The sequence below is a fragment of the Leucoraja erinacea genome, chromosome 33 (assembly GCF_028641065.1).
Source record: "Leucoraja erinacea ecotype New England chromosome 33, Leri_hhj_1, whole genome shotgun sequence".
In the NCBI taxonomy this organism is placed as follows: domain Eukaryota; kingdom Metazoa; phylum Chordata; class Chondrichthyes; order Rajiformes; family Rajidae; genus Leucoraja; species Leucoraja erinaceus.
This window is the reverse complement of record NC_073409.1, coordinates 7,569,127-7,595,444: the sequence shown is the minus strand read 5'-3', so window position 1 is coordinate 7,595,444 and position 26,318 is coordinate 7,569,127. Positions and strand designations below refer to the sequence as shown.

Sequence of the window (26,318 nt, the reverse complement as noted above, 5' to 3'; positions counted from 1 at the left end):
TTTTGAATAATTATTTAAAACAGGGAATGGTTCATAATTGTGGTTTATAATTGTGACATCCTATGTCTCAGCACAGAATGGGGGCATCAAATCCATCAATTTTTTTTTATTGGATCAGGGTCAGTTGGTTGTGAGGTACAGTGGTGGAAAACAAAAACAACTGGCTCACAACACCAACTAATGATCATTAAATAATATGTATCTAAGTGCGTTTGTATAGTGATACTTGTACTGAACTTTACACTTAAATAGATTTCACTGTACCTCGGTACATGTGACAAATAAAATATTAATGGTGAATGCAGAGGCTTTGCTCTGGTGATTACGTATGTTGTAATTCCAGGAGGCCAGTGACCTTGCCTCTTAACCTACACCCAGATCCACCTCAGCATGTGGCTGTTCCTTTTTTTATATAAGGTGTGCCAGGTTAATATGATTTCAAAAACCACTGAACATCTCGTGGTATTAAAGTGGAATTAAAGTTGAAATTGCCTGGGTCAAATCGCCTGTGTGTTCCCATGTAGTTCCCGGGGAGAAAGGAACACCGTGCTGCTCACACACCTAATTTTTTGTGTAAAGTCCAAAGACATTCTGCCTACTATTTGTTTCCTTCAGGTACTAGACTTAAACTGGACACTATTACTTTGGCGGCAGAGTATCCAGAAACTTGTTGGTTGAACTGCTGAGGACTCTTCAAGGTTCTGTGAATTGGATTGCATTAATAAATTATGTTTTCTTTCCAGATAAATTTGCATAAAGTCTGTTAAAACCACATTTGTTCAAACAGAATGCTAAACACTAAGGCTAATTTAGACAAACCTCAAAGTCCTTTGATAATTTCTTGTTAGGAACAATGTTAAATAATATGTTATTTCCCAGTCTAAGGCATAGAGAGCTACTTCAGGAGAAATAACACAAATTAGTGTTCAATCGCAATTTAAATTGAAGCTAGTGTTCATTAAATAAATTTAAATACAGCTCAAGTTAACATTTTGAACATTATTTATAATTAAGCTTACAGAAATTATGCCTCTGAGGTCAAGACCTGTTAATTGTGCTAATCGGTAGGATGCAAAGTAATTTCCTAATTACTGCTGTTATGCTAATCATACACGGTATCCTAATTATAGGTTATGGGGAACTTCAGCATCACTGTCATGTTGCAGAGACTCCGTTGGTGTAAGGGGATATTTAGAGCCATTATTTGCTTAATTACGCCACTGTGTTAAAATGGATATGGGTGAAACATATAACACGCAACTCTGTTCTTCACAAAATCCCCACACTTGGCCCCAAAGCCTGTACAATGAGGAATTTGCACAGGTATTCTTATCCTGTAGATAAAACTGTGGGCATGATGAGTGAACAACCCTACTGGTGTTTGTCCTCACATTGGACAAGAGAGGAACGTATCTCTGTGGACATATAGTGTAGGCACAATGTAGCAAATAATAGTCGGCAAATAGTAGATTGCCCAGCTGCCATGTTGAATTACCAATCGAGCAAAGTAACCATATATGCGAGGCTTGGAATGGCCTCGGGACTCTGCGAGCGCACGCCGGGGGCTCTAACACCAAGACCCGGTGTGCGACCTCGCATCACCCGGCGTGGCTTTAATGGCCGCGGGACAATCGCCATCGCCAGCCGGGGGCTTTGACTTTGACTCTGACATCGTGGGGGGGGAGAGTGCAGTGGAGAGATAAGTGTTTTTGGCCTTCCATCACAATGATGTGATGGATGTTTATGTAAATTATGATGTGTTGTTGTGTCTTGGGTCTATTTGTTTGTAATGTATGGCTGCAGAAACGGCATTTCGTTTGGACCTCAAGGGGTCCAAATGACAATTAAATGTATCTTGTATCTTGTATCTTGTATCTTGTACACCTACAGGCTCTCTGAAGAAGGGTCTTCAAAATCACCTATTCATTTTCTCCAGACATGCTGCCTGACCTGCTCAGTTACTTCAGCATTTTGTATCTATCTTCGCTCAAGAGTGACTCTGCTTTATCAACTTATTTCAGAGTGATCAGAAGAAAATCTGAGCCAGGGTTTTCTTTTTTCAGGTGTTCCTGTTGGTATGACAAGAAGCGTGCTGGGCGACGAGTTGGTGGCAGGTCCAAACCAGGTGCCGGGGGATGTAAAGATGCACATTCTGGATCTCTACTGTGAAAGCGAGAAGTTGAAACGGCCGCATCCCCAAACACTGGCAGAGTTTGAAAAGATACACATAGTGGGAAAAGGTGAGCTTGGAGACCCTACTACATGGCAGCCCAGCGGTAGAGTTGTTGCCTTACAGCACCAGAGACACGAGTTCGATCCTGACCACGGATGCTGTGTGGAGTTTGTACTGCATGGACTTACCCCGGCTGCTCCAATTTCCTCCCACACTCCAAAGACGTGCATATTTATAGGTTAATTGTTTTTGGTAAAGGTTGTAAATTGTTCCTAGTGTGTAGGATAGTGCTAGTGTACGGGGATCGCTGGTCGGCGTGGACTCAGTGAGTCGAAGGGCCTCTTTCCGCACTGTATCTCTAAACTACACTACCTCATCTTCCCACCATGCCCATAGGACCCACATCCTCCATCACTTCCTCCACCAACCTTGCAACTGTGGGGCTGATGGACAATGTGCACAATGTGTTCTGTTGTGCCTGAACACTGTGTGTGCAATAGAATTTCACTGCTGGGAGGGCTCATTTAAAATGGGTGTGTGTCCCACACAAAACCTTTTCAATCTTTCCACCTTCTCCTGAAATAGTCAAGTTGGTTTAATTGCTGTCATAACTCTGACAGTTTTCCATTTGACGCCAAAGGAATTATTGGTAGCCTTTATCCATTAGTCGCAGTAATACAAGTGAGCATCTGATCTCTTTCCTAGAATATCATCGCTAAAATGTTTCACGTCAATGAATGTAAGTACGCAAAAATTGTGCAAAAGTTAAGATTTCGCTGCCGGGAGATAATCTGATCCGATATGATAGAACTTTATTTATCCCAGGAGGGAAATTGATCTGCCAACAAAAACGCAAAATACATGAAACATGAAATTATCTTCCCATTCTTCTGCTAGGAGCCTATGGGACAGCAGTTCTGTATCGGAAGAAGGATGATGACTCCCTGGTCATTCTTAAAGAGATCAACATGCACGAGCTGAACCACATTGAAAGACAGAGGGCATTGAATGAGGTTTGTGTGTCTAACTCTGAATTGTGTACACCATTGTTTACACACCATGGAATTTATAGGCAAAGCTGGTAACAATAGATTATGGTACAGGGTGCATACTGGGGAAAGTGTGAGGGTTAGTATCCCAGCCTGTCAGCTCCAGTAATTCAGGTTTGGCCCTGACCTTGGGTGCTCTCTGTGTGGAGTTCGCACCCTCTCCCTGTGGCAATGTGTTTTTCCCCCAGATGCTCCAGTTACCCACATCCCAAAGAGATGCCAATTGGTGAACTAATTGACTGCTGTAATGTAGATGTGTGGTGTTGTAAAAGGATTTGAGTATAGGAGCAGGGAGGTTCTACTGCAGTTGTACAGGGTCTTGGTGAGACCACACCTGGAGTATTGCGTACAGTTTTGGTCTCCAAATCTGAGGAAGGACATTATTGCCATAGAGGGAGTGCAGAGAAGGTTCATCAGACTGATTCCTGGGATGTCAGGACTGTCTTATGAAGAAAGACTGGATAGACTTGGTTTATACTCTCTAGAATTTAGGAGATTGAGAGGGGATCTTATAGAAACTTACAAAATTCTTAAGGGGTTGGACAGGCTAGATGCAGGAAGATTGTTCCCGATGTTAGGGAAGTCCAGGACAAGGGGTCACAGCTTAAGGATAAGGGGGAAATTCTTTAAAACCGAGATGAGAAGAACTTTTTTCACACAGAGAGTGGTGAATCTCTGGAACTCTCTGCCACAGAGGGTAGTTGAGGCCAGTTCATTGGCTATATTTAAGAGGAGTTAGATGTGGCCCTTGTGGCTAAGGGGATCAGGGGGTATGGAGAGAAGGCAGGTACGGGATACTGAGTTGGATGATCAGCCATGATCATATTGAATGGCGGTGCAGGCTCGAAGGGCCGAATGGCCTACTCCTGCACCTAATTTCTATGTTTCTATGTTTATATGTAAGCGTTTATAAAAGAGTGGAGTTGAAGAGCATGTGCGTGCAAATACATTATAAGAATGGTCTGGGTAGAATAACATGCTAGGAGTTGGCATGGAGGTAATGAACTGAATAGTGTCATGCTATGAGAAATGTCATGCCAAGCAGAAAGTGGTGGGCATTTCCGTCACGAGTATTGACCCCACCATTGTGTTACCTGCCTCAAGAAGGAAGCTAATATTATCAAAGAGCCAGACCACCCTGGCCACAATCTGCTCTCACTGCTATCATTGGGAAGAAGGTTCAGGAACCTGAAAGCCTTTACCTCCAGGTTCAAGAACAATTTCTTCCCATCAAATATCAGGCTCTTTAACCCCTCTGCACATCCCTAACCAGAACCCCACCTGAGTAATGAACTACTATGGATTTCTAATAAAGTTGCACTGCCTATTTCGGCTTGTACTATTATGAAACACAAAGTGTGTAGCTACTCAGCAGGTCAGGCAGCATCTCTGGAGGGAATGGACATGAGATTTTGAGTCAGAACCCTTCCTCAGATTATCATGGTCTTGTTACCCAGTATAACTGATAATTTATTGTATTATTGGTTATAGTTATTTTTTATTACAATTAATGATAATATAATAACTAAATCATAGATATGTTATATTATTTATTATTGTTGTGTTGCTGCATTCATGTGTCTCTAAAGCTGCAGCAAATAAGAATTTAATAGGTCTATTCACGGTGCAAAGGACAATTAAACACTCCCTGACTTTTGACTTTTGAAATAAGTATAAAAAGATAACCCCAGTATGGCCAATGTGAGTGAGCATGAGTAGCCCAGATACAGTGGTCCGTGTGAATGAGTATGTGTAGCCCCATCTCTTATGGTTGAGTGTGAACTAATGCAGACCTGATGCTCAGTGTGCATGAATGAATATGAGTGTAAGCTTTTTGTTCATCTTTCCCTGTTGTAGGTGAAGGTGCTTTCCATGTTAGATCACCCCAATATCATTAATTACTACGACAGCTTTGAGGAGGATGGCGTACTGATGATTGAGATGGAATATGCAGAAGGAGGAACACTGGCACAGTACTTGGCACAGCAGGTACTTTACATGGCAAAGATTTTTAACTGGAGCTGCTGCATAAGTTGTAGGAGCGGAATTGGGCATTCGGCCCATCAAGTCGACTCCACCATTCAATCATGGCTGATCTATCTTTCCCTCTCAACCTCATTCACCTGCCTTCTCCATATAACCCTTGACACCTGTATGAATGAAGAATCTATCAATCTCCACCCTAAAAATATTAATTGACGGCCTCCTCAGCCTTCTGTGATATCGTATTCCACAGATTCACCACCCTCTGACTAAAGAAATTCCTCCTCATCTTGATTCTAAAGGTACGCTCTTTTATTCTGAGGCTATGGCCTCTAGTCCTGGACTCTCCCGCTAGTGGGAACATCCTCTCCACATCCAAATGTTTAAGTGTTTCTCCTAAATGGGAGTGAGCTACAATTTAGATCTCCCCGTCAATGCCACAAATTTTAGGAAGCAGAGAAACGGAGAGGAAAGAGAGAATGAAGGAAGGTCTGTGATGGATGGGGAAGGGATAATTGTGCAACTATGGACAGTGTTGTGGGGACAAGCAAATAAACAAATGATGAGTCAAGGGGAGAAATAGCTAGGGAAAGGAAAATCTCTGTCTAAGATGATGGAATTCACAATTGAATCTGGGAGACTCTAATGCACTTAATAGAAAGATTGTTCCTTGCATTTACATGGGATCTCATCAGAACAGTGCAAGGAAACGAGGAATTAAGTCAAATTGAGAGGGGAGAGGCAGGAAAAATCAAGTGTTCGGTGAACAGAAGATTAGGGATCACACTTGCAAACTGAACAGCGATGTTCTACACAGCAGCCACTTCCATTTCATGAGATTGTTGTATTGAGCACTTGTCTTCCTGATATCATTCCCATTCTCAGGACATGAAATGGCTCTCCTCCAACCAACCGACACTTTCTCGTGCTGCCATTGTTTCAATCCGGGAAAGAACACTTGCGTGAGGTGTGCCACACTGGTGTCTGGAATGACAGTGCTTTTGTTGCAGGATCGAGAGTTGGAAGAGCTGGAAATCCTAAACCTCTTCCACCAGATAGTGGCTGCCATCTGTTACCTCCATGAACACAGCGTGTTGCACCGAGATTTAAAGACGGCCAACCTTTTCCTCACAAAAGAAGGTGACGTGAAGCTCGGTGATTTTGGGGTGGCCAAAGTGATGATGACAGGAAGTGAGGCACACACCATCTTGGGTGAGTTTTACCTCAAGCATTTTGGAAAAAATAAGGAAAAGGATAATGACATATTGGAGTGAAGAGTTGCTACTAGAGTAATAGGACAAAAGCACAACATCTGTTAAGTGAGATGTTATAGCTTCCATGTGACTAGAGTGGATTTACCTGATGGACTTTTTGTGCTGGGCAGGAACTCCATATTACATCTCACCCGAAATCTGTGAGGGAAAATGTTACAATGATAAATCGGACATCTGGTCGCTTGGTTGTATTCTTTATGAGATGGCATGTCGTCAGCGCACTTTTGAAGGTAAGGGGGATGAAAAGTTCCAACTAATTGTTAGTGAGGAAATTCATCTGGTTAATTGGTAGAGGCATAATAGACAATCATTAGAAAGGTAATAAGGTCAAATGCTTGCAGAAGAATCTGAATTTTCCAGCTTTGCAGGGACACACTCTTGCTTGATATTGCTGGAGAATTGCGGGTATAATTGTGTTGTTCTCTTTGTTGCAGGGACAAATCTATCAGCAGTGGTAAATAAGATCATGAAAGGGCAATTTGCTCCCATCACCGATAACTACAGTGCTGAGTTTAAAGCCCTTGTGTTGGACATGCTGCAAAAGGAGACTCAGTAGGTTGCAAATGCTTATAACCATCCCATCTACATTAATAGCCAAATCACTTATGTAAATAACGAACAACAGGGGACCCAGCAAGGATCCAGGGTACCTGCTCATTACAGGCCTCCAGACAGCAAAAAAACTTCCACCGGCCTCCATCTCCTACCTTCAAGCCAATTTTACATCTAATTGGATAGCTTCCCTTGGATTAGAAACATAGAAAATAGGTGCAGGAGTAGGCCATTTGGCCCTTCAAGCCTGCACCGCCATTCAATATGATCATGGCTGATCATCCAACTCAGTATCCCATCCCTGCCTTCTCTCCATACCCGCTGATCCCTTTAGCCACAAGGGCCACATCTAACTCCCTCTTAAATATAGCCAATTAACTTGCCTCGACTACCTTCTGTGGCAGAGAATTCCAGAGATTCACCACTCTCTGTGTGAAAAATGTTTTTCTCATCTCGGTCCTAAAAGATTCCCCCTTATCCTTAAACTGTGACCCCTGGGATTCTGTGATCTAACCTTCCAGAATACCCTGTGTTGAGGTATCTTGTCAAAGGCCTTGCTAAAGTCCATGCAAACATCAACCGCACTGCCCTCATCAGTCTTTATGTAACCTCTTCAAAATAATCAAATTTATGTGGCATGATTTCCCAAGCACAAAGCCATGCTGACGATCTCTGATCAATCCTTGTAGATCCCAGCTCTCAGATCCCCCTCCAATAATGCACCCTCTACTGATCATGGGTTCTTCGGTCTGTAGTTCCCAGGCTTTTCCTTGCCGCCTTTCTTAAATATTAATCGTACAAATATCTGTCTGCAGCCCAGCAATTTCTTCCTTATCTTCCCACAATGTCGATAGAATACCCTTGATCAGGTCCCAGGGTTTTATATACCTTCATGTAATGGAAGCCCTCTTGCACCTCCTCTTCTGTAATGTGGGGTCTTTTCAAGACATCACTATTATTGCCCAAGTTCCCTATAATCTGAGACTCTCCAGAGATGCTGCCTGTCCCGCTGAGTTACTCCAGCATTTTGTATCTTTCTTTCTCTTGACCAGAGCCTCACCATCCCTTGCCATCCAGGGTTCCCTTCTCTTGCCAACCCTACCTTTCACTCTAACAGGAATATGCTGGCTCTGAATTCTCCTTATCTTTATCCCACTTACCAGAGATCCCTTCTTGCCAGAGCTAATGTCTTTCTATCGACATAGGTACCGTCCATCTGCCCACGAGCTGCTGTACAGTCGGCTCCCTGAAATCATGGCAAAATATGAAGCAACTCCAATTGAGGAGGAAGAGCCAGGGACAGGCGTACAACGTGGCTTGACTCGCAAGAGGAATGGACGCACAGCCCTTTATTATTTCTGCATGTCTGATCTGGAGCTCTTCCCTATTGAAGGGCTGCCTGCAAAGATTAAAATTGGACAGGTGAGTATAACTGAAACATTCTTAATATAAAGACTCAAGGACACACAGGCAGGTGGAACCTGTGGGCCAAACACAAGTTTGTCTAGTGTCTGTTTCCGTGCTGTATGACGCTATGAATCTCTATTTCAGTTCAGTTGTCATGTATACCGAGGTACAGTGAAAAGCTTTTTTTGCGTGCTAACCAGTTAGTGGAAAGACAATATATCATTGCGATCGAGCCATTCACAGTGTAAGGGAATAACATTTAGTGCAAGGTAAAGCCAGTAAAGTATGATCAAAGATAGTTCTAGAGTCTCCAATGAGGCAGATAATAGTTCAGGACTGCTCTCGAGTTGTGCAAAGCAATGAGAGAAAATCATCTTTTATAAATTACAAAGTCGACTTTTTTATCATGCCAAATTAACAAAAGTTTAAGAATTAGTAAACGATAACAAATGTACAATTGACTGAATGCCAAATGAATGCAGAAAGCAGAGGAGAAACATCAAGACAAAGAGCTGGAAGTGAATGTCCTGGAGATGGTGTTTGTTGCTTAGCCACGAGGTGGAGCCCTGCGTCAGGGAGTGTGCGAAATGTCCAGACTCTTATCAGTGGTTGTTTGCTCTTTCACCAGTAGAGGAGGAAATGACTCCGTTTTAGACTCCGTGCAGACCCCTGGTCTGTGGTTTTCATGAATTATTTTGCTGCTGTACTTAGTGTGAATTTCATAAATAATTTATACGTAAAAAAAGATTTTGCATTGCTTTTGGCCTCCTGAATTGGTTGAAACTTGATTACTTTGGGATGTGTCGCACAGCTATGAATGCAGAGTAGCTGGTGAAAATCTCTGGAGAAGTATTACTCTAAATTTAGCTGTAAATAATCTAGCTCGTGGCACACGGACTCCAGGATAGAGTTGCCAATTCCGATTGGAAGAATTCATGGAGGTTTCACCGTATGACTTTCTGTCTCCAATCTAAATTACTTTATCACCTCCATTCCTAATATTTTTACAACCAATGCAATAAAGAATTTAAAGGAAAGAAAATTACATACTTTTTAACTCATTCTGAGGCTATGGCCTCTGGTCCTACACTCTCCCACTAGTGGAAACACCCTCTCCATATCCACTCTATCCAGGCCTTTCATCATTCGGTGAGTTTCAATGAGGTTGCCCCCTCATCCTTGTAAACTCCAACAAGTACAGGCCCAGTGCCATCAAATGCTCATCATATGTTCACCCAATCATTCCTGGGATCATTCTCATAAATCTCCTCTGGACCCTCTCCAACGCCAACATATCCTCCCTCTAATATGAGGCCCAAAACTGCTCACAATACTCCAAATGGGGCTACTCTTTTTATGATTGTGAGGGTGACAGAAGGCCAATGCCAAGCTCTCTGTGGTGGATCTATCACAAGAAGGTTGATATCGCACCAGCTGGAGGTCTGGGAGTAAGTGGCAGCTCAGAATTAAATAGAATGATTGAGGAGAGGCCGCCCTTGCTTTAAATGGGATTCCTTTGGTGAATGCTGCGTTCTTGTGCTGTTGATCTCCTCTCTGCCCTTAAGAATTACAAGTTAGCAGAAGCACGGGCATTTTGCTGTTTATATTACTTTATTATTGTTAACCTTTCATCCTTTGCCCAACAAATATGTCAGCACAAAAACATTTGGTTGAGAAAAGCAAACGCCAGGAGGTCAGGGGTGGCAAACATTAGTTTCCAGATCACAACTCAAACTGGAACAGGAATGTAATATTCACCCTGTCTTCTGTGAACTTTAATGATGTGCTTGGGAGAGTGGGAGTTCTTACAACAAGGAACATCTAAAGGAAACTCGGACTTACATTTTTGTTTATTGTGTTACTTGACATATAAAAAGACACCAAGGGAGAAATTTGTCTTTAGCTACCTGTGGGAGGTTCACACAACCAGCAGCCAAGGCTCCTGCGTGTATTAAGTGCTGACGATCAAAAGTGGTTTTCTCTCCCATTATTTGATGTGGTTTCCTTTTAAAGTTATGAATAAATCCATGGGTCGCAGTCCCCTATTTTGTGTATCTTTGGTGTAATCCAGCATCTGCAGTTCCTTCCTCCACCTTGTGCATGTGTCTATTCCAGTTAAACCTCTGGTCAATGGCAATTCCCACGATATTGATAGCGGGAGGATTCAGTGATGCCATTGAATGTCAGGGGGTGAGAGCTGGATTATTTTTTCTTGGTGGAAGTCGTTATTGTCCTGACACTTACAATTTAAGAATAAGGAGTAAGCCATTTAGAACGGAGACGAGGAAACACTTTTTCTCACAGTGAGTCTGTGGAATTTTCTGCCTCAGAGGGCATTGGAGGCAGGTTCTCTGGATGCTTTCAAGAGAGAGCTAGATAGGGCTCTTTAAAAATAGTGGAGTCAGGGGATATGGGGAGAAAGCAGGAACGGGGTACTGATTGGGGATGATCAGGCATGATCACATAGAATGGCGGTGCTGGCTCGAAGGGCCGAATGGCCTACCCCTGTACCTATTGTCTGTTGTCTATTGTCTACTGTTTATTGTCTACAACATAGAACAGTACAGCACAGGAACAGGCCCTTCAGCCCCCAATGTCTGTGCTGAACATAATGCCAAGACTAAGACTTGTGTGGCACAAATGTTACTTGCTACCCATCTACCCAACTTGAAACATCGCCACTCTCGCCTTAAAACTATGTTCTCTAGTCCTTGATATTTCCACCCTGGGGGAAGAAAATTCCTGACCATCTACCCTACGTATGCATCTCTTAATATTATAAATGTCCATGAGGTCTCCCCTCAACCTCCGACGCTCCAGAGAAAACAATCCATGTTTGCCCCACTTCAGCTTGGTGCTAATACCCTCTATTCCAGGCAACATTCTGAAAAACCCCGCTGCCTCACAGCGCCAGGGACCCGGGTTCAAATCTGACAATGGGTGCTGTCTGTATGGAGTTTGCACGTTCTCCCTCTGACCGCGTGGGTTTCCTCCGGGTGCTCTGGTTTCCTCCCACATTCCAAAGACATGCAGGTTTGTAGGTTAATTGGCCTCTGTAAATTGTCCCTAGTGTGTAGGATAGAGCCAGTGTACAGGCGATCGTTGGTCGGAGTGGACTTGGTGGGTCAAAGGGCCCATTTTCATGGTTTAATGCCAAACTAAACAAATTATCTGTTACAAAAGTCTCTTGGACCTGATCAGTTTTGAGGTATTGGAGGTATCCAATGATCCTGCTACACAATTCAGAAATTAACTTGAAATTTGTTTTACTTTCGAGACCAAACCAATCGCATTCCAGATAAATAGTCATATTTTTAAAAATCATTAAACTATCAAAATAAGTTCAAGTTTGTGAGCCTGTGCCTTAACTAGCTTCACAAAGGCCAGTGATATTTTTGAAATATGTAGATAATAATGTCACCAATTGCTCAGTGCAATGCAAATTCTCTATCCATGCTGACCATTTAATGAGCCAGCTCTTGGAGTTTAATGAGCAGCACTTAGTCAAATGGTTTCTGATGTGAGATTTATCAGAACTCCTGCACTTTGTCAAATTGGTGATGAATGCTTTTCCCTTTTGAGAAATCTCTTGATCCAATTCCTCAATTTCTTTACATAAATAAATTGTGAAGAATCAGATCTAATCCAATTGATCAATTATTTTAAAATTGGATATCTTGAACATACCAATTTATTATTCTTAAAGTCACATACACTGAAGTTCACTGATCTGATTAAATTTAAAACTGCGCAAATCGTGTGCAAAGCAAGAAATAATTTACTTCCAAGAAATATACAAAAACTATTTATGGAAAGACAGGGTGGGTATAATTTGAGAGGGGAATATAATTTAAAAAAACCTCAATGGCAGAACAACTCTTAAAAGTATGTGCATAGCAATCTGTGGTGTGAATTTGTGGAATGGTCTGGAACAGGAGATAAAACTTAGCACAAGCATAATTCAGTTTAAAAAGATGTACAAAAACATTTGTTTAAAAGGATATTGGGATGAGGATAGGTGATTGTGTGGGATATTTGTTATACTGATTGTATTGGGAAGGGTGATTATAGAGTGATGGGTTGTATATATGACTAAGATACTGTATAGTATATGAGGGTTTTTTCTTTTCTTTTTTGTATGGCTTCGTAAATATTTCATTAGTGTTCAAATGTAAATAATTTGATGCACATATAGTGGCTGGTGTACATATGGTGTACATATAGCTGCTAAATTTGTATAAGATAATTACAAGCAGTTGAATAAGGGGTGGGAATTAAAAAGCTTTGGCTTCTTCCTGCTCCTTTTCGGACACATATGATTTCATTTATTTATAGATATTGTTTATGACACTATAAATATTTTTGTTTTGTTTTTTGTATGCTGTTTCACACTTGCTTTTTATTCTTTTATTCTGTCCGAAATAAATAATTAATCAAATAAATAAATAAAGACTTGGTGAAATACTACAGCATCGCTAGATTAATCAGAAATTAAATTTGTTTTTAAGATTATTGATGTAAAGATTTCTTTCTTTTTAATGATTGGTGGATTCAAGCCCAGCTTCAGGGCTTGAGTTCATAACCTATACTGACACATCAGTAAAGTATTGAAGGAGTTCTACAATGTTGGAAAATGATTTTTTGGTCTGGCTAACGTGCAAAAATGGTTTGTGCGTTTGTTTGTATAGAACCCATAATGTCAGACGTGTTTTAGATGTTAAACATTTGGAGATTGCTATATGCAGATTGGATGTTGCATTTTCTATCTTGTACCGGTGATAACTTCACCAGCTGCATAACTCTTAGAAACATCCGATGGTCATGAATTCTTAATTCATATATAAATAAGGGTGGTGCAGAGGCGAAGAGTTGTTGCCTTCATCCCACTGAGTCTGAGGATGACAGCAATCATCCTGTCCACTCCTATCCTACACAATAGGGAGTATTTAAAATTTACAGAAGCTAATTAACCTACAACCCTGTACATCTTTGGAGGAAACCGAAGCACCTGGAGAAAGCCCTTGTGATCAAAGGGAGAACGTATAAATTCTGTACAGACAGCACCCATAGTCAAGATCAAGCCCAGGTCTTTGGCGGTGTAAGCCAGCAACTCTACCGCTGTGCTATTATGCTGCCCTATATGCGCCTTGTGGGCCATGTCCAGCATCTGAAGTATGCATCAAGAGAAAGTTGCTCTATGTTATTGCAGTTAGATGCACATACAATGCAGAATTGTCTGAATGTGCCCAGATTTAATGGAAATCCCAGTTGTTGTATGGTTCGTGAAACTTGGTTACTCACTATTCACAGTACCTAAAGTGACGTGCAAAAATAATCTTTGAATGTTTTGGGTGTAAGTTCCAGTTTAAGGCTGAAGAAAAATTTACCCTGTCACCGTTTGTCCATTCTAGATTGCTGTATCTGACAAGCACATGATAGCAGTCACTGCAGATCGAGCAGTGTACACATGGGGAATCAATCTGAAAGGCCAGCTTGGTCATGGAGATCTGCAATCACGTTCACGACCTCAGCTGGTGGAAGCCCTCAAAGGAAAGTTTATTGCCAGGTAATAAAGTTTACGAGCATAAAGTTCAGAGGCTCTGGACCAAGGCAGCCTGTGAAGGGAAAGGACATTAATGGCAGATTTATCTCCTTGTCTCTGATAGTTGTGCATTTGTGCTGTTCAGCACGGTGAAAGGTCGCCGTGTTTCAGCAGAGTATTGTTTACTAATTTATTCTTTCTTCAGTATTTCCCCTGTTAGATTAATCTCACACCACTGAAACAGTTTTATAAGTAAATGCCTTTCCATTCCTGTTATGTTGGTAATTGTCGGATTCATAAAATGGACATTTTTTTTTCAACAATAGAGACTTTGAATCCTGTTAAAAACTGAGTGTAGAGCTCAAACAGAATATTTGACAGAATGATGTCGTTAAATTCTATGGTTTGAAGTGTGAGTCAAAGTGGAGAGACCTCCTCTCATTTTCATTACTGGGTGTGTAGTTTGAATTTACTAGATATGTTCCTTATAGCAAAAGAGTTTCCAATCTACTGATTGACTTTAATTATGAGTACTGGAGAAAGAGTCTGAGGTATGAGGAGGAATAACATACTGTGTTGGACTTTGTGTTTCAAGAACACGAGAAAGGTCTTTAACAATATAAAAATACAAGAATGACATTTAAAAGGCATTTGGACAGATACATGTATAAGATCAATTTAGAGGGATATGAGCCAAACGCGGGCAGGTGGGGTTAGTATAGATGGGGAAACTCAGTCGGCCTGAGAAAGATAGGTCTGTTTCCGTGCTGTATGACTCTATGACTAAGTCTAACCCACTACAGGTTGCTGGGTGAAGATGATTAAGTTCTATTGCTAGATCGTCAAAAGCTAAAAGTGTGGATTAATTCTATGGGGACAATCAAATTTGGAATACTTGGTCATGGGATGAGAGAGATGATCATGTATTAGTAGGCAAGGTTGTAGGGTAAATCCGTGAGATATTAAGAGACTTTAAAAGTGGGAAAGCAGAGCTTGTGTTTTTATTAATAAAATGGTGGGAGGAAGCCATTGCATGAGTATTTCTGATTGTGCGTGCACACATGCAGGAGATAATGAATCAGAATTCATCTTTGACAATAATACAAGTAAGGAGTAATGCAAGAATCCTCCAGTTACCCATCCTGCGTTATTTGAAGACACTAGAGTGGTGCTGAATGTTATAAAACATGCTGGAGTAATTCAGCAGTCAGGCAGCATCTATGGAGGAAAAAAGTAGATGACTTTTCGGGTCGGAACCCTCCTTCAGACATATCAGAAACATCACCTATTATTTTTCTCCAGAGATGCTGCCTGACCCGCTGAGCCCTCCAGCATTTTGTATCTATCATCCGTATAGATCAGCATCTTCAGTTCCTTCCTGTGTATTTCATGCTGAATGTTATTTGGAGAAGGTGACAGGCTGATGATATGCTCGTTTTCCAAATGGAAATTGTGCCCCAAGATTAAATTCTTTACTGAAGAAGGGTCTCGACCTGAAACGCCACCCATTCCTTCTCTCCTGAGATGCTGCCTGTCCCGCTGAGTTACTCCAGCATTTTGTGTCTACAGTTTAAACCAGCATCTGCAGTTCCTTCCTACACATGAAACCCTTTCCTCTTTAACGATTGCAAGGAATGTTTTCCCAGGGCCTGTGCTGGAGAAGGATTTAGTGTGTTTGTCAGTGACAATGGAATTGTAATGACCTCTGGAGATGGAGCCCATGGCTGCTTGGGACACGGCGATCTCTTCAGCACCTCCAGACCGTGTTTGATTGAAGCCCTGCTCGGCGTAAACGTCCAGGTCATTGCCTGTGGCCGGCACCATGTGGTCTGTGTCAGTGGAGATGGCGAGGTGAGCAACCTGTATTTTTCTTTCCTTGCAGTCGTTAAAGAGGAAGAGTCAGAAGTTTGAGTATAGTTTTGAGCAAGGGGAAGCCTTCGCAGAAAGGATTGCCTGTCGGTTCTACAATGAGTGTCGTTTTCCTGCTGGTTTCCATTGAAGATTATCGCTCTTCACCACCAGTGAGATCAATGTGATGAAGAGTAAGAAAGGAAGATGCTCTGGGATGTAGAGCTGGCAAAGGTTATCCAGGCAGGGTATGATATGGCCACGGAGAGATTTGGAAATGAGGCAGAAGACTTTGAAGATATAGCTGAGTCAGGTGGAAGCATAAGTAATATATAGTGCAACACTTTAAACGTTCATATCTCACATTGTTTAAATTTGTTGCCATTCATTTTCCCACACCTTAGCAGAACTCTGAAGTTAAAGTGTAGAATGATTATAAACAGGCAGACACACATCAGGGCAGCTGCTGAGCAGATGCAGGGGACACTGAAGCAAAGGTGGAGGCGTCTAGATTGATCTTGGGCTACCTTGTCATATGGTTCAAGTAAAGGTGGGCAAAAACCATTGCACTGTGCTGGATACTGCAAGATCTGACAGAAACAGAAGAGCATGTAATGTTATGATGAGGAACATGTGCCTGCAATAGAAGTCTTTTTTGCAGTAGTTATTTTGTTAGGCAGAGAGGTGAGGTTACCTTGCAAAATTAATAAAAGGACATGCACTCAGGTGATTGCAAACTACTGCACATTTACAAAAAGATCATAGAAATTAATAATATGTGAACAGCCTCATTTTGTGCTACTTTCTTGTTTATGATGGGTATGAATATTCTATGGTATTGTTAGTGATATCAGAGGATAACACCAAGAGGATTGTATAGGAAGGAACTGCAGATGCGGGTAGCTCAGCGGGTCAGACAGTCTCTCTGGAGAAAAGGAATGGGTAATGTTTTGGGTCTGAAGAAGGGTCTTGACCTGAAACGTCGCCTATTCCTTTTCTGCAGAGATGCTGACTGGCCCGCTGAGTTACTCCAGCATTTTGTGTCCAACAACAGGAGGATTGATGATATAATGGACTGCGTTGTTACACTGCCAAAAAGTAGCTGGGTTTTAATGCTGTTCTCTTCCTTTGAGGCAATTATATATAAATGCCTTGTCCAGCACACTCTACATTTGGCATTGTATTCCAGGGGTTAACTTACCAAGAGTACTTTTTAAACATTGCTCAATTCTCTTATCTGAAGTGACAGCTTAATGTGTGTTTTCAAATAAACAGGAATGACAATGCTCAAGCCTTTCCATTCATTAACCTTAATTTCTGTGCCCACGTTACTGATTTGTGTTCCACCGCACACTACGAGTAGTGGATCATAAAATTTGCTCCATAATTTCCATGTTACCATGAATGTTCAATGGGATTATTGATGCTATTATATACCTCGATGGGTTCCAATTCTCTGCTGGTTCCATTTATTCTGTTCGCTGGAGTTATTGCCATTCTTACGCTGAAGATAATGGGCAGATTTATTACCTCCTGGACAGGCTGTAAAAACCAGCCTACCAGTTACCATTCATGTTTGTGAAGTTATTGGTTTTATATTCATCACTTGAATGATTCTTCCCAAAAGCATTATGATAGCAATCTGAATTTATCATAGAAATTCGCTCTACTAATGCACTCACTGACAAACGCACTTTCACACGCTCACACACACACACGTGTGCGCGTCCACACACACACACACACACACACATCTCTGTTGCTCATTGTTGTTCATTCATGCACACGCATGTTGTTAATTCATGCACGCATGTTTTTTCACAATGTGCAGAGACACGCATGACCCTGCAGACCCTCACACATGCCATAGTCATATACACTCACACACATATACAAGCATGTTCTCTCTCACGCTTGCATGCTCACCCACTAACTCATTGCCTCTTGTACACATGCCCATAGCACATGCACTTGCAAGTGATGTACATGTATCTCAAATAAACATTTTTATTTATGAACTCTCTAAAACATACATGAATACACACGCACACAAAATCTTTCCTTTACACACTCACTCTCACTCACTTGCTCACACTCACTGACAGTGTGCACACACACACACACCACACAGTAATTCTCTCTCTCTATCTGTCACATTAGTGTAGAGGGCAGAGTGTGCCTGGAACACACTGCTGCAGATGATGCTGGAACATGGTGCTGGGGTGGAGACAAGATTTGATAGTGGCATTTCAGAGGCTTTTGGATAGGCAAGTGGACATGCAGGGAATGAAAGGTAATGGATTATGTGCAGACAGATAAGAGTTAATCTTGGCATCACGTTCAGCACGGACATTGTGGTTCCGAAGGACCTGTTCTTGTGCTGTACTGATTCGTATCTTGGTTCCTGCCCAAAGCCAGTGAATGTTGGATATAGTCACAAAATGAAAGGGCAAAATCTTGAAAGAGCTGAGAAATAAGCAGAAGTTTTCAATAAATGGGGCCTCCCTGTATGCTGAAATACCGATGGCTCTGTCAAAAGTGGATTACTTCACATTTTATTTTGGGTCTGTGAAAATGAAGTATGAAACCACGTAGTGTAATATATATCTATTGACTCTGCAGGTCTTGAATTTGTCTCGCCATTAAATCTGAACATCACAGCTAATTGACTCACTCTGGAATAACTGAGTTGAACTCAGTTCAAGATCCTTCCTCTTCTAAACATAGCTACTGTTTTGTTGAAACAATGAAATTCAGCTGTTTCATTGTGTTCCAGGTGTTTTCATGGGGCAGTGGAAAATGTGGCCAACTGGGGCTTGGGAATGATGTCAATAGCTGCTTGCCAATGAAAATAACATTCGAGGAGCAGATCTTTGTAAAAGACGTGAAATGTGGCTTAGATGGGACCATGTTTTTAACAGGTATGTACATGACAAGATTCAATTGTTACATCTCAACCATTTAAAGACACTTAAACCATTACATGTATCCAAAACAGCAATTTGCTAATAGAATCAAAGTACCAGCTCAAAGTGAAAGTAATGCTGCTGTCCCACTTAGGAAACCTGAACGGAAACCTCTGGAGACTTTGCACCCCACCCAAGGTTTCCGTGTGGTTCCCGGAGGTTTTTGTCAGTCTCCCTACCTGCTTCCACTACCTGCAACCTCCGGCAACCACTTGCAACCTCCGGGAACCACACGGAACCTTGGGTGGGGCGCAAAGTCTCCAGAGGTTTCCGTTCAGGTTTCCTAAGTGGGACAGGGGATTAATAGGGGCGGCATTGCAGCACACTGGTAGAGTTCCTGTCTCACAGCGCCAGAGACCGGGATTCAATCCTGACTATGGGTGCTATTTGTACAGAGTTTGAACGTTCTCCCTGTGACTGCGTAGGTGTTCCGGTTTCCACCGTGCCGCCAAATAAAGGATAGACCCATATTTTTATTTTGAATGGATGAGCCCTTCTCCTGTTATAGTTCAACCGAAGAACAGTTTTAGCTTTTCAGTTAGCACTTCTTGAGATTCTTATTCTGTGCTCAATAGATAGCGGTGGCCCTCTGGCCTGTGGGAATAACCAATACAATAAACTCGGCTTGAATGAAAGACGAGGCCTTCTCATGCAGATGACAACGCTGTTTGCAAGAGTGAGTATATTTCATCCTTCGATATTCTACTTAGTGTTGTTATAGACAAAGTAGCTACAGATATTTCAGCATGGTCAGGTTCTTTTTAATTGGTGCATGATATGAAAACTATTCCTTTCGGCCAAAAGGCATGATTGAGTTCATATTCAGTGACCTCTGACTGCTGTAAATCTACACCTGAGCATTTCTAAGAGCACTGTTCCATTCACAAACTGCTGTATGGTAAGGATAGGGTTTCTTTCAGAACAGTAGCTGTGAGCAAGTTTTGAAATCTACTCTCATGTTTGCTTTCCGTGGATCAGCAGAGCTAAGCTTCCTACTTCACTGGTCAAAGGAATGCACAGAGCTACTGACGGGGTGGGGGGGCAATAGGACTTCATGATGGATTGTTGAGCCCAGATTTACGCAGTGAAGGTATAATGGCTGAAATCTATGTGGGCGGAACAGTGGCGCAGCAGTAGAATTGCTGCCTTACAGCTCCAGAGACCCAGATTTGATCCGGACTATGGATGATGTCTGTATGGAGCCTGTACATTCTCCACGTGATCGTGTGGGTTTTCTCCAGGTGTTCCGGTTCTGTCCTGGGCCTCTTCCATTGCCAGAGTAAGGCCACAGGCAAATTGGAGGAACAGTACCTTGTATTTCGCTTGGGCAGCTTACAACCCAGCGGTATGATGTTGATTTCTCTAACTTCAAGTAACCCTTGCATTCCCTCTCTCTCTCTCTCCCTCCATCACCCTAGTCATCCTGATAGTTCCACTATTTGCATAATCACTTTGTTATTACCTCTTCCACAGCCAACAATGAACCATTGTGGACTCCACCTTTCCTTGGTCATCGGTGCCTGATCTGATTTGTTCTGAACCTTTTCATACCTATAGTTCCTTTCTCCCCTGATTCTCAGTTTGAAGAAGGGTCACGACCCAAAACGTCACCTATACCTTTTCTCCAGAGATGCTGCCTGACCCGAGTTTCTAAGTTACTCAAACATTTTGTGTCTATCTTCGTAAGTTTATCACAGCAGGAGCTTGGTGATGAAGCAATCCTCAAACAAATCAGAAGATGGGGCCCCAACCCGAAGCGTCACCTATCCATGTCCCCCAGGCATCATCCCTGACACGCTGAGTTACTCCAGCACTGTGTGACTTATTTTGTAATCCAGCACCTGCAGTTCCTTAAGTTTACAATCTCTTCTGTTCCTATTGATGTTGCAGACTGATGTTGAAGGCAGAAAGGTTCCCACTCTGGTGAAGGCATTGAGAAACCAACATGTGCGGGATGCAGTGCTGGGTCCCTCACACACCATTGTACTGGTGGAGCCAGGAAATATCTATACCTTTGGGAGGAACACAGAGGGTCAGCTTGGCACGGGTAACACTAAACCCTATAAAGTGCCAGTGCATGTGAAGCAACTGCTGCATAAAACCATTACTGTAGGTATTAATGTAAACTAGTGTTATGAATTTGTGTTGCATTGAAAGATCTTTATCTTTGGTAGTGTAAGTGCTTTATAAAAAATAAATATCATTAGAATAAATAACATTTTCAGGCTTTGGTTGGCTTCTCGTATCCATAACTCAAGCCCATGTGTTGCATCAGAATTAAACATAACTGCCTATGTACTAGAATTCACCATTGGTCCATAAAACAAATGCCATATTTAGACCAAACACTCAGCTGAGCGATCTTCAAAAAAAGTGACAGGTATGGGGAACGTTTCACCCTGATAGCTGCATTAAAACAAGAATTTGGTTTAGTTTAGATATACAGAGTGGAATCAGGTCCTCTGGCCCACTGAGTCCATGCTGACCATGGATCACCCCTACACTAGTCCTATGTTGTCCCACTACGGCATCCTACACATTAGGGGTATTTTACCAAAGCCAATTGATCTACAAACTTGTACGTCTTTGGAATGTGGAAGGAAGCCAGAGCTCCCGGAGAAAACTCACATGGTCACAAGGAGAATTTACAAACTGTATAGACCGCACCCATGGTCAGGATCGAATCTGGGTCATTGATGCTCTAAGGCTGCAACTCTCCCACTGCACCGCTGTGTTCTCCGGCCATGTGCAGTCATTGCATGCTGGGTTCAGGTTTGCCTCCTCAGATGCCCAAGAGAATATATATAGAGAATATATATTTCTCATATGTATTTGCAACATGGAAACAAGCCATATGGCCCATCTGTTTAATCCTGGCTCGCACAACAATCTCATCGGTCCCATTTCCCTATTTCATTTCCTGGAGACCATATTTGTTAATGTACCCATCAATTCCCCACTGACGTTCCTGTCACCCACCTACTGTAGGTCAGGGGCAATTTCACACCCAGACTTAGCAACCAGCATGACTTTGGATTGTGGGAGGAAACGGGAGCCTCCAGGGAATAACCTGAAACATGCAAACTCCACACGGGCAGCATCAGAAGTCAGGATCAAACCCGAATCATGGGAGCTGTGCAACAACAACAAAACCTGCTATGGCACTACCTCACTGAAGTGCTAGTTGAATCGGTGCCCTCTAGGTTGGAGGGTTGCATGATCTATGTGCTTATTCAGACAGATAGTCCAAGGTATTCCTCATTGGAGCATCCTGTCTGCCTCATTCTTACCGATAATAATTTCTCAATCCTGCCAAAATAATCAATTTTAATGAAATTTTGGATTATTATAAATGTAAATACTTATTTTACAAAATAGATTAGTTCCCCCTAACATAGGATAATTATTTTGTCCGTTTTAAATCCAAGATGAATATATTAAAGCGTATAAAACAATCAGCAATCAGCAGCACAAATGATTCTATGTTTGGAAAGCATTTAATTCCTTTTCTCAATAATGGGTTTCATGCATCATGTCATGAAAATTATTTCAGTCGTAGTGAAGCTCAATGTTTCTGTTCTGCAGAATAAGTTTAATTATAAAGGAAAGATATGGAGAGAGACTTGTTGTACAAAGGAACCATCAGAGGGAATAGGATGTGAATTCTTGACCTGCTCCACCCGGAGTTACAACATGGCTGATTCTACACCTCAACCATTTTACACCAAATCCATTTCAATCTGATTCCCTTGCGATCCCAAAAATCTATTGATCTATTGGGGCAAAATTGATTGATCAAAATACAAGAATATACACAGGAACCAGGCATACATGACTTAGAATAGACTGAATACTCAGAAACCTCTCATTCCCTCCCATCCTTATTCGAGTCTTACATGGCTGATATCCTGCCCTTTGGGTATGCACTCTGCAGCTTCTCAGCATTTATCTTGTCAGTCTATTTGAAAATTGTTAATATCGAGCTCATGGATTACGATATTAACCTCAATGAGAGGAGAAAATGGCAGGTATTTGCCATTGATGTTCAATCAATTTGCAATTGACCTGTGACATAAAAATATCAACTAATTGAGTAGACTTTGATTTAGATCAGATCTCTGTGGTTGAGTTGAAATCATATTTCATTTTGGAGCACTTATGGGTGGCACAGTGGTGGAGTTAGTGGGATTATGTTCAGTCCTGAACTCTGGTGCTGTGTGTGTGGAGTTTGCATATTTCCGTTGGTGGCGGAATGGATTTCCTCAAAGTGCCTTGTTTTACTCCCACTTCTCAAGGATACACTGGCTGGCCAATGTGAATGGCCCCTAGGTGAGTGGTGGAATCTGGGAAATGTTGGGAATATGAGGAGAATGAAATGGGGTTAGTGTGGGATTAACGTAAACGGGAGAATGATGGTCAGCAAAAGGATCTGTGTCCATACTGTATGACTCGTCTCAGTCCTTCCATTATAAAGTGGAATGATAGCCTGATTGTGCAGAATGATTCAACGTGTACAAAAGAACCCAAGGTAAAATTTATGACAATACCAAATTTGAGAGAACAGCAGACAGTGAGTAAGGATATATATTTGCAGCAGGACATGGACAGGATAGTAAATCGGTCAAGACATTGGCAGATACAGTTAAGGAGCGTGAATTATCAACAAGGTGATAGATACTAGATTATCAGTGGTAAAGAGCAAAGGAAGATGCAAAAATACTCCTCATGTGAGATTATTAGGTTATTGAGCAATTAAAATGCTAGATTAAAAAAATATGGGAAAGGACAGATCCCTTGACAACAAAAAGGCCTCCGCGGTGATGTAAATTTTGTAAAATGAATGTATAGCACATTAACACTTTGAAAGTTAATACTTTCTGTAATATAAATTGCATTAATAAATTATGTGATGCTTTTCTATTTCCTGTGTTATATACAAGCCTGCTTCTCGTTGATGTATGGAGGGATCTTGGGATTCAAGTCCATAGGTTCCTGAAAATGGCAACATGTGGAAAGGATGGCAATGTTTGCCTTGATTGGTTGGGGCATTAAGTATAAAATTAGAGAAGTAATGTTGTAGTTAAATAAAAACTTGGTTGAGTCACATTTGAAATATTGTGTGTATGTTCTGGTTGCTGCATTACAGGAAGGATGTGATGGCTTTGGAGAGGGTGCAGAGGAGATTCAGTCTGACTTTGCTTGGATTAGAGAGTGTTAGCTACAAGGAGAGGTTGGACAAACTTGTCTTCTCTGGAGTATCAGAGGCTGATCGGCGAATTCTACATAAGGATATAAAACAACGAGAGACATAATAGATAAGGTAAATAGCTAGAATCTTTATCACAGGATGGAAACATCAAATACTGAAGAGTGTATGTTTATGGTCAGAGAGGGAAAGTTGAAAGGAGATGTGCTGGGCTAGTTTTTTTTACACAAAGAATGGTGGGTGCCTGGAACATGCTGCAACATATATGATAGTGGCATTTAGTGGGGCTTTTAGATAGTCACATCGACATGCAGGGAATGGAGAGATTTGGATTACATGCAGGCAGAGGAGATTAGCTTAATTTGGCAACATGTTTGGCACAGACATGGTGCAGAAGCTTAACAGTATTGCACAGTATCTAGGGAGCATTGGTGTTCATCGCAGTATAGAATGTCCAAAGACATCGTATGGTAGAGAAAACAGCATTCTTCTGTGTTCACATTTCCTACTGGAAAGAACATTGGCATTGTCCACATATTTCATTGCTGTGTTCATACTCAACTTGTACGATTCAACACACTCTAAATTGTCCCTAGTGTGTGTGGGCTTGTGTTAATGTGCGGGGATCGCTGGTCAGTGTGGACTCGGTGGGCTGAAGAGCCTGTTTCCACGCTGTATCTCTAAACTAATCATGCATAACGTGTGAGGGAATTCCGACATACTTTACTCCGAATCAAACGTTGGAATACTACAATATGGCATTACACCCTCATGCAGTGGCCAGTTAAAGAGCTGTGTACTGGTTCACAGGAGAGTAATTTCAGAGCCTTTGTGTCTCTCTCACTTTCTTTCAGATGATCAGCTGTGGAGAGACATTCAGCGTTGCTGGAACAGACGATAATAATATCCTCTTCTGGGGCACTAAGTCCAGGTCGGTGCTCTCCCACAACCCATCGAGTGTAGTCACAGTGCATCGGGCAAGTGCTTCTGCCAGCACAGCATCACCTTCAAAGCCCCTTACTGGAACTGCCTGTCACAAACAATGTGAGAGACATGGTGAAAATGAAAAGCAGCTTGTGGGAATCAGTACCGTCAAACCTCCTGATGACGACAAGTCAAACGCACCAGAACCACCACATTCACAGGTTGTGTTTGACTCACTTTGCTTCTAGTACCTCGTGAGAATGTATCGCATATCATTATTTAACTGTGCCTCAAACCATTGCAACTAACAGTAGCAATATCTGATTCTTCCGAATTGTAAGAGCTCCATCTATACTGTTAACTGTGGATGACATTGGTTATAATGTGATGTGCTCTCTCCTGCAGAAGGACAATAGTTGGTCAAAAGTTGCTTCACTGGACGAGCGCATGACATCAATTAAAGGCCAGAGGAAAGCTATGAGAGGTGATTTGTTGAATGCACTATGACCACTGTCAATTGCCTCCGATTTTTACCACAAGTCTGAATATTGTTTATTCTTCACCTTGAATCAAGTATTCCAGATTTCATCAGAAACATGAATATGTTGATCGGATGAAAATGCAAGAAAGTTTTGCTCATGCTTGTGTACTGAAATAGTCAAGTCTAAATTCTACCTATACGAGTGTGTCGCCTGTTTAAGAAGGAACTGCAGATGCTGGAAAATCGAAGGTAGACAAATGTGCTGGAGAAACTCAGTGGGTGCAGCAGCATCTATGGAGCGAAGGAAATAGGCAACGTTTCGGGCCGAAACCCTTCTTCAGACTGAGTGTGTCACCTACTTGCTGCAGTGAATTCAGTATGATTGTTCCTTTCCATAAATGATTAATCCAAGTAAAATTCTCGTGATATATTTGGTAATTCGGGCCATACCATCGACAAATGACAGCAGACACAGTTGATGGAAGGTTGGGCCTGTTGCCATCTCCGCTGTGATGCACTTGGATACATATTCTGGGACTCTTCTAAAGACTTCCTGGATGTCACCTGTAATGGCGTGCTATATGCTGTAACGACTTGCTATTGTCTGTTATAAGTATGAGCCAACTATCTGATCAAGGTTACCAGCATTATGTTCCGATAGGTTATGGCCTTTCCTCTAGTCCTGCTGGCTTCCCTCATTCTATTCTCCATGAACGTAAGCTCTTCCTCCGCTGTCCATATTTTAAGCTATACTGCATTCAGTCCCCACAACATCCCTGTGCTTTCTGACTAACTTGGCTTGGTCTTGTTTTAAAATTGGCATTGTTATTACTTTTTAAATTCCTCTATGGTTACAAACCCCATTCCTGCCCATACCCTGTAATCTTCTCCAGCCTTGCATTATTCTGGGATG

The 26,318-nt window shown here is 41.9% G+C and overlaps 1 protein-coding gene across 1 annotated transcript in view; it reads left to right on the top strand.

Moving 5' to 3' along the window:
* LOC129712609 (uncharacterized) overlaps positions 1-26,318 on the top strand; it is a 38,798-nt gene that overhangs the window by 6,238 nt on the left and 6,242 nt on the right. The window contains exons 3-16 of the mRNA XM_055661160.1: positions 2,064-2,240; positions 3,071-3,186; positions 5,080-5,211; positions 6,216-6,417; positions 6,590-6,709; positions 6,914-7,031; positions 8,237-8,453; positions 13,850-14,004; positions 15,627-15,831; positions 18,605-18,749; positions 19,370-19,470; positions 20,685-20,903; positions 24,855-25,145; positions 25,330-25,408. Of these exons, the coding sequence (XP_055517135.1) occupies positions 2,064-2,240; positions 3,071-3,186; positions 5,080-5,211; positions 6,216-6,417; positions 6,590-6,709; positions 6,914-7,031; positions 8,237-8,453; positions 13,850-14,004; positions 15,627-15,831; positions 18,605-18,749; positions 19,370-19,470; positions 20,685-20,903; positions 24,855-25,145; positions 25,330-25,408 (2,277 nt within the window). The remainder of the gene's footprint in view (positions 1-2,063; positions 2,241-3,070; positions 3,187-5,079; positions 5,212-6,215; positions 6,418-6,589; positions 6,710-6,913; positions 7,032-8,236; positions 8,454-13,849; positions 14,005-15,626; positions 15,832-18,604; positions 18,750-19,369; positions 19,471-20,684; positions 20,904-24,854; positions 25,146-25,329; positions 25,409-26,318) is intronic.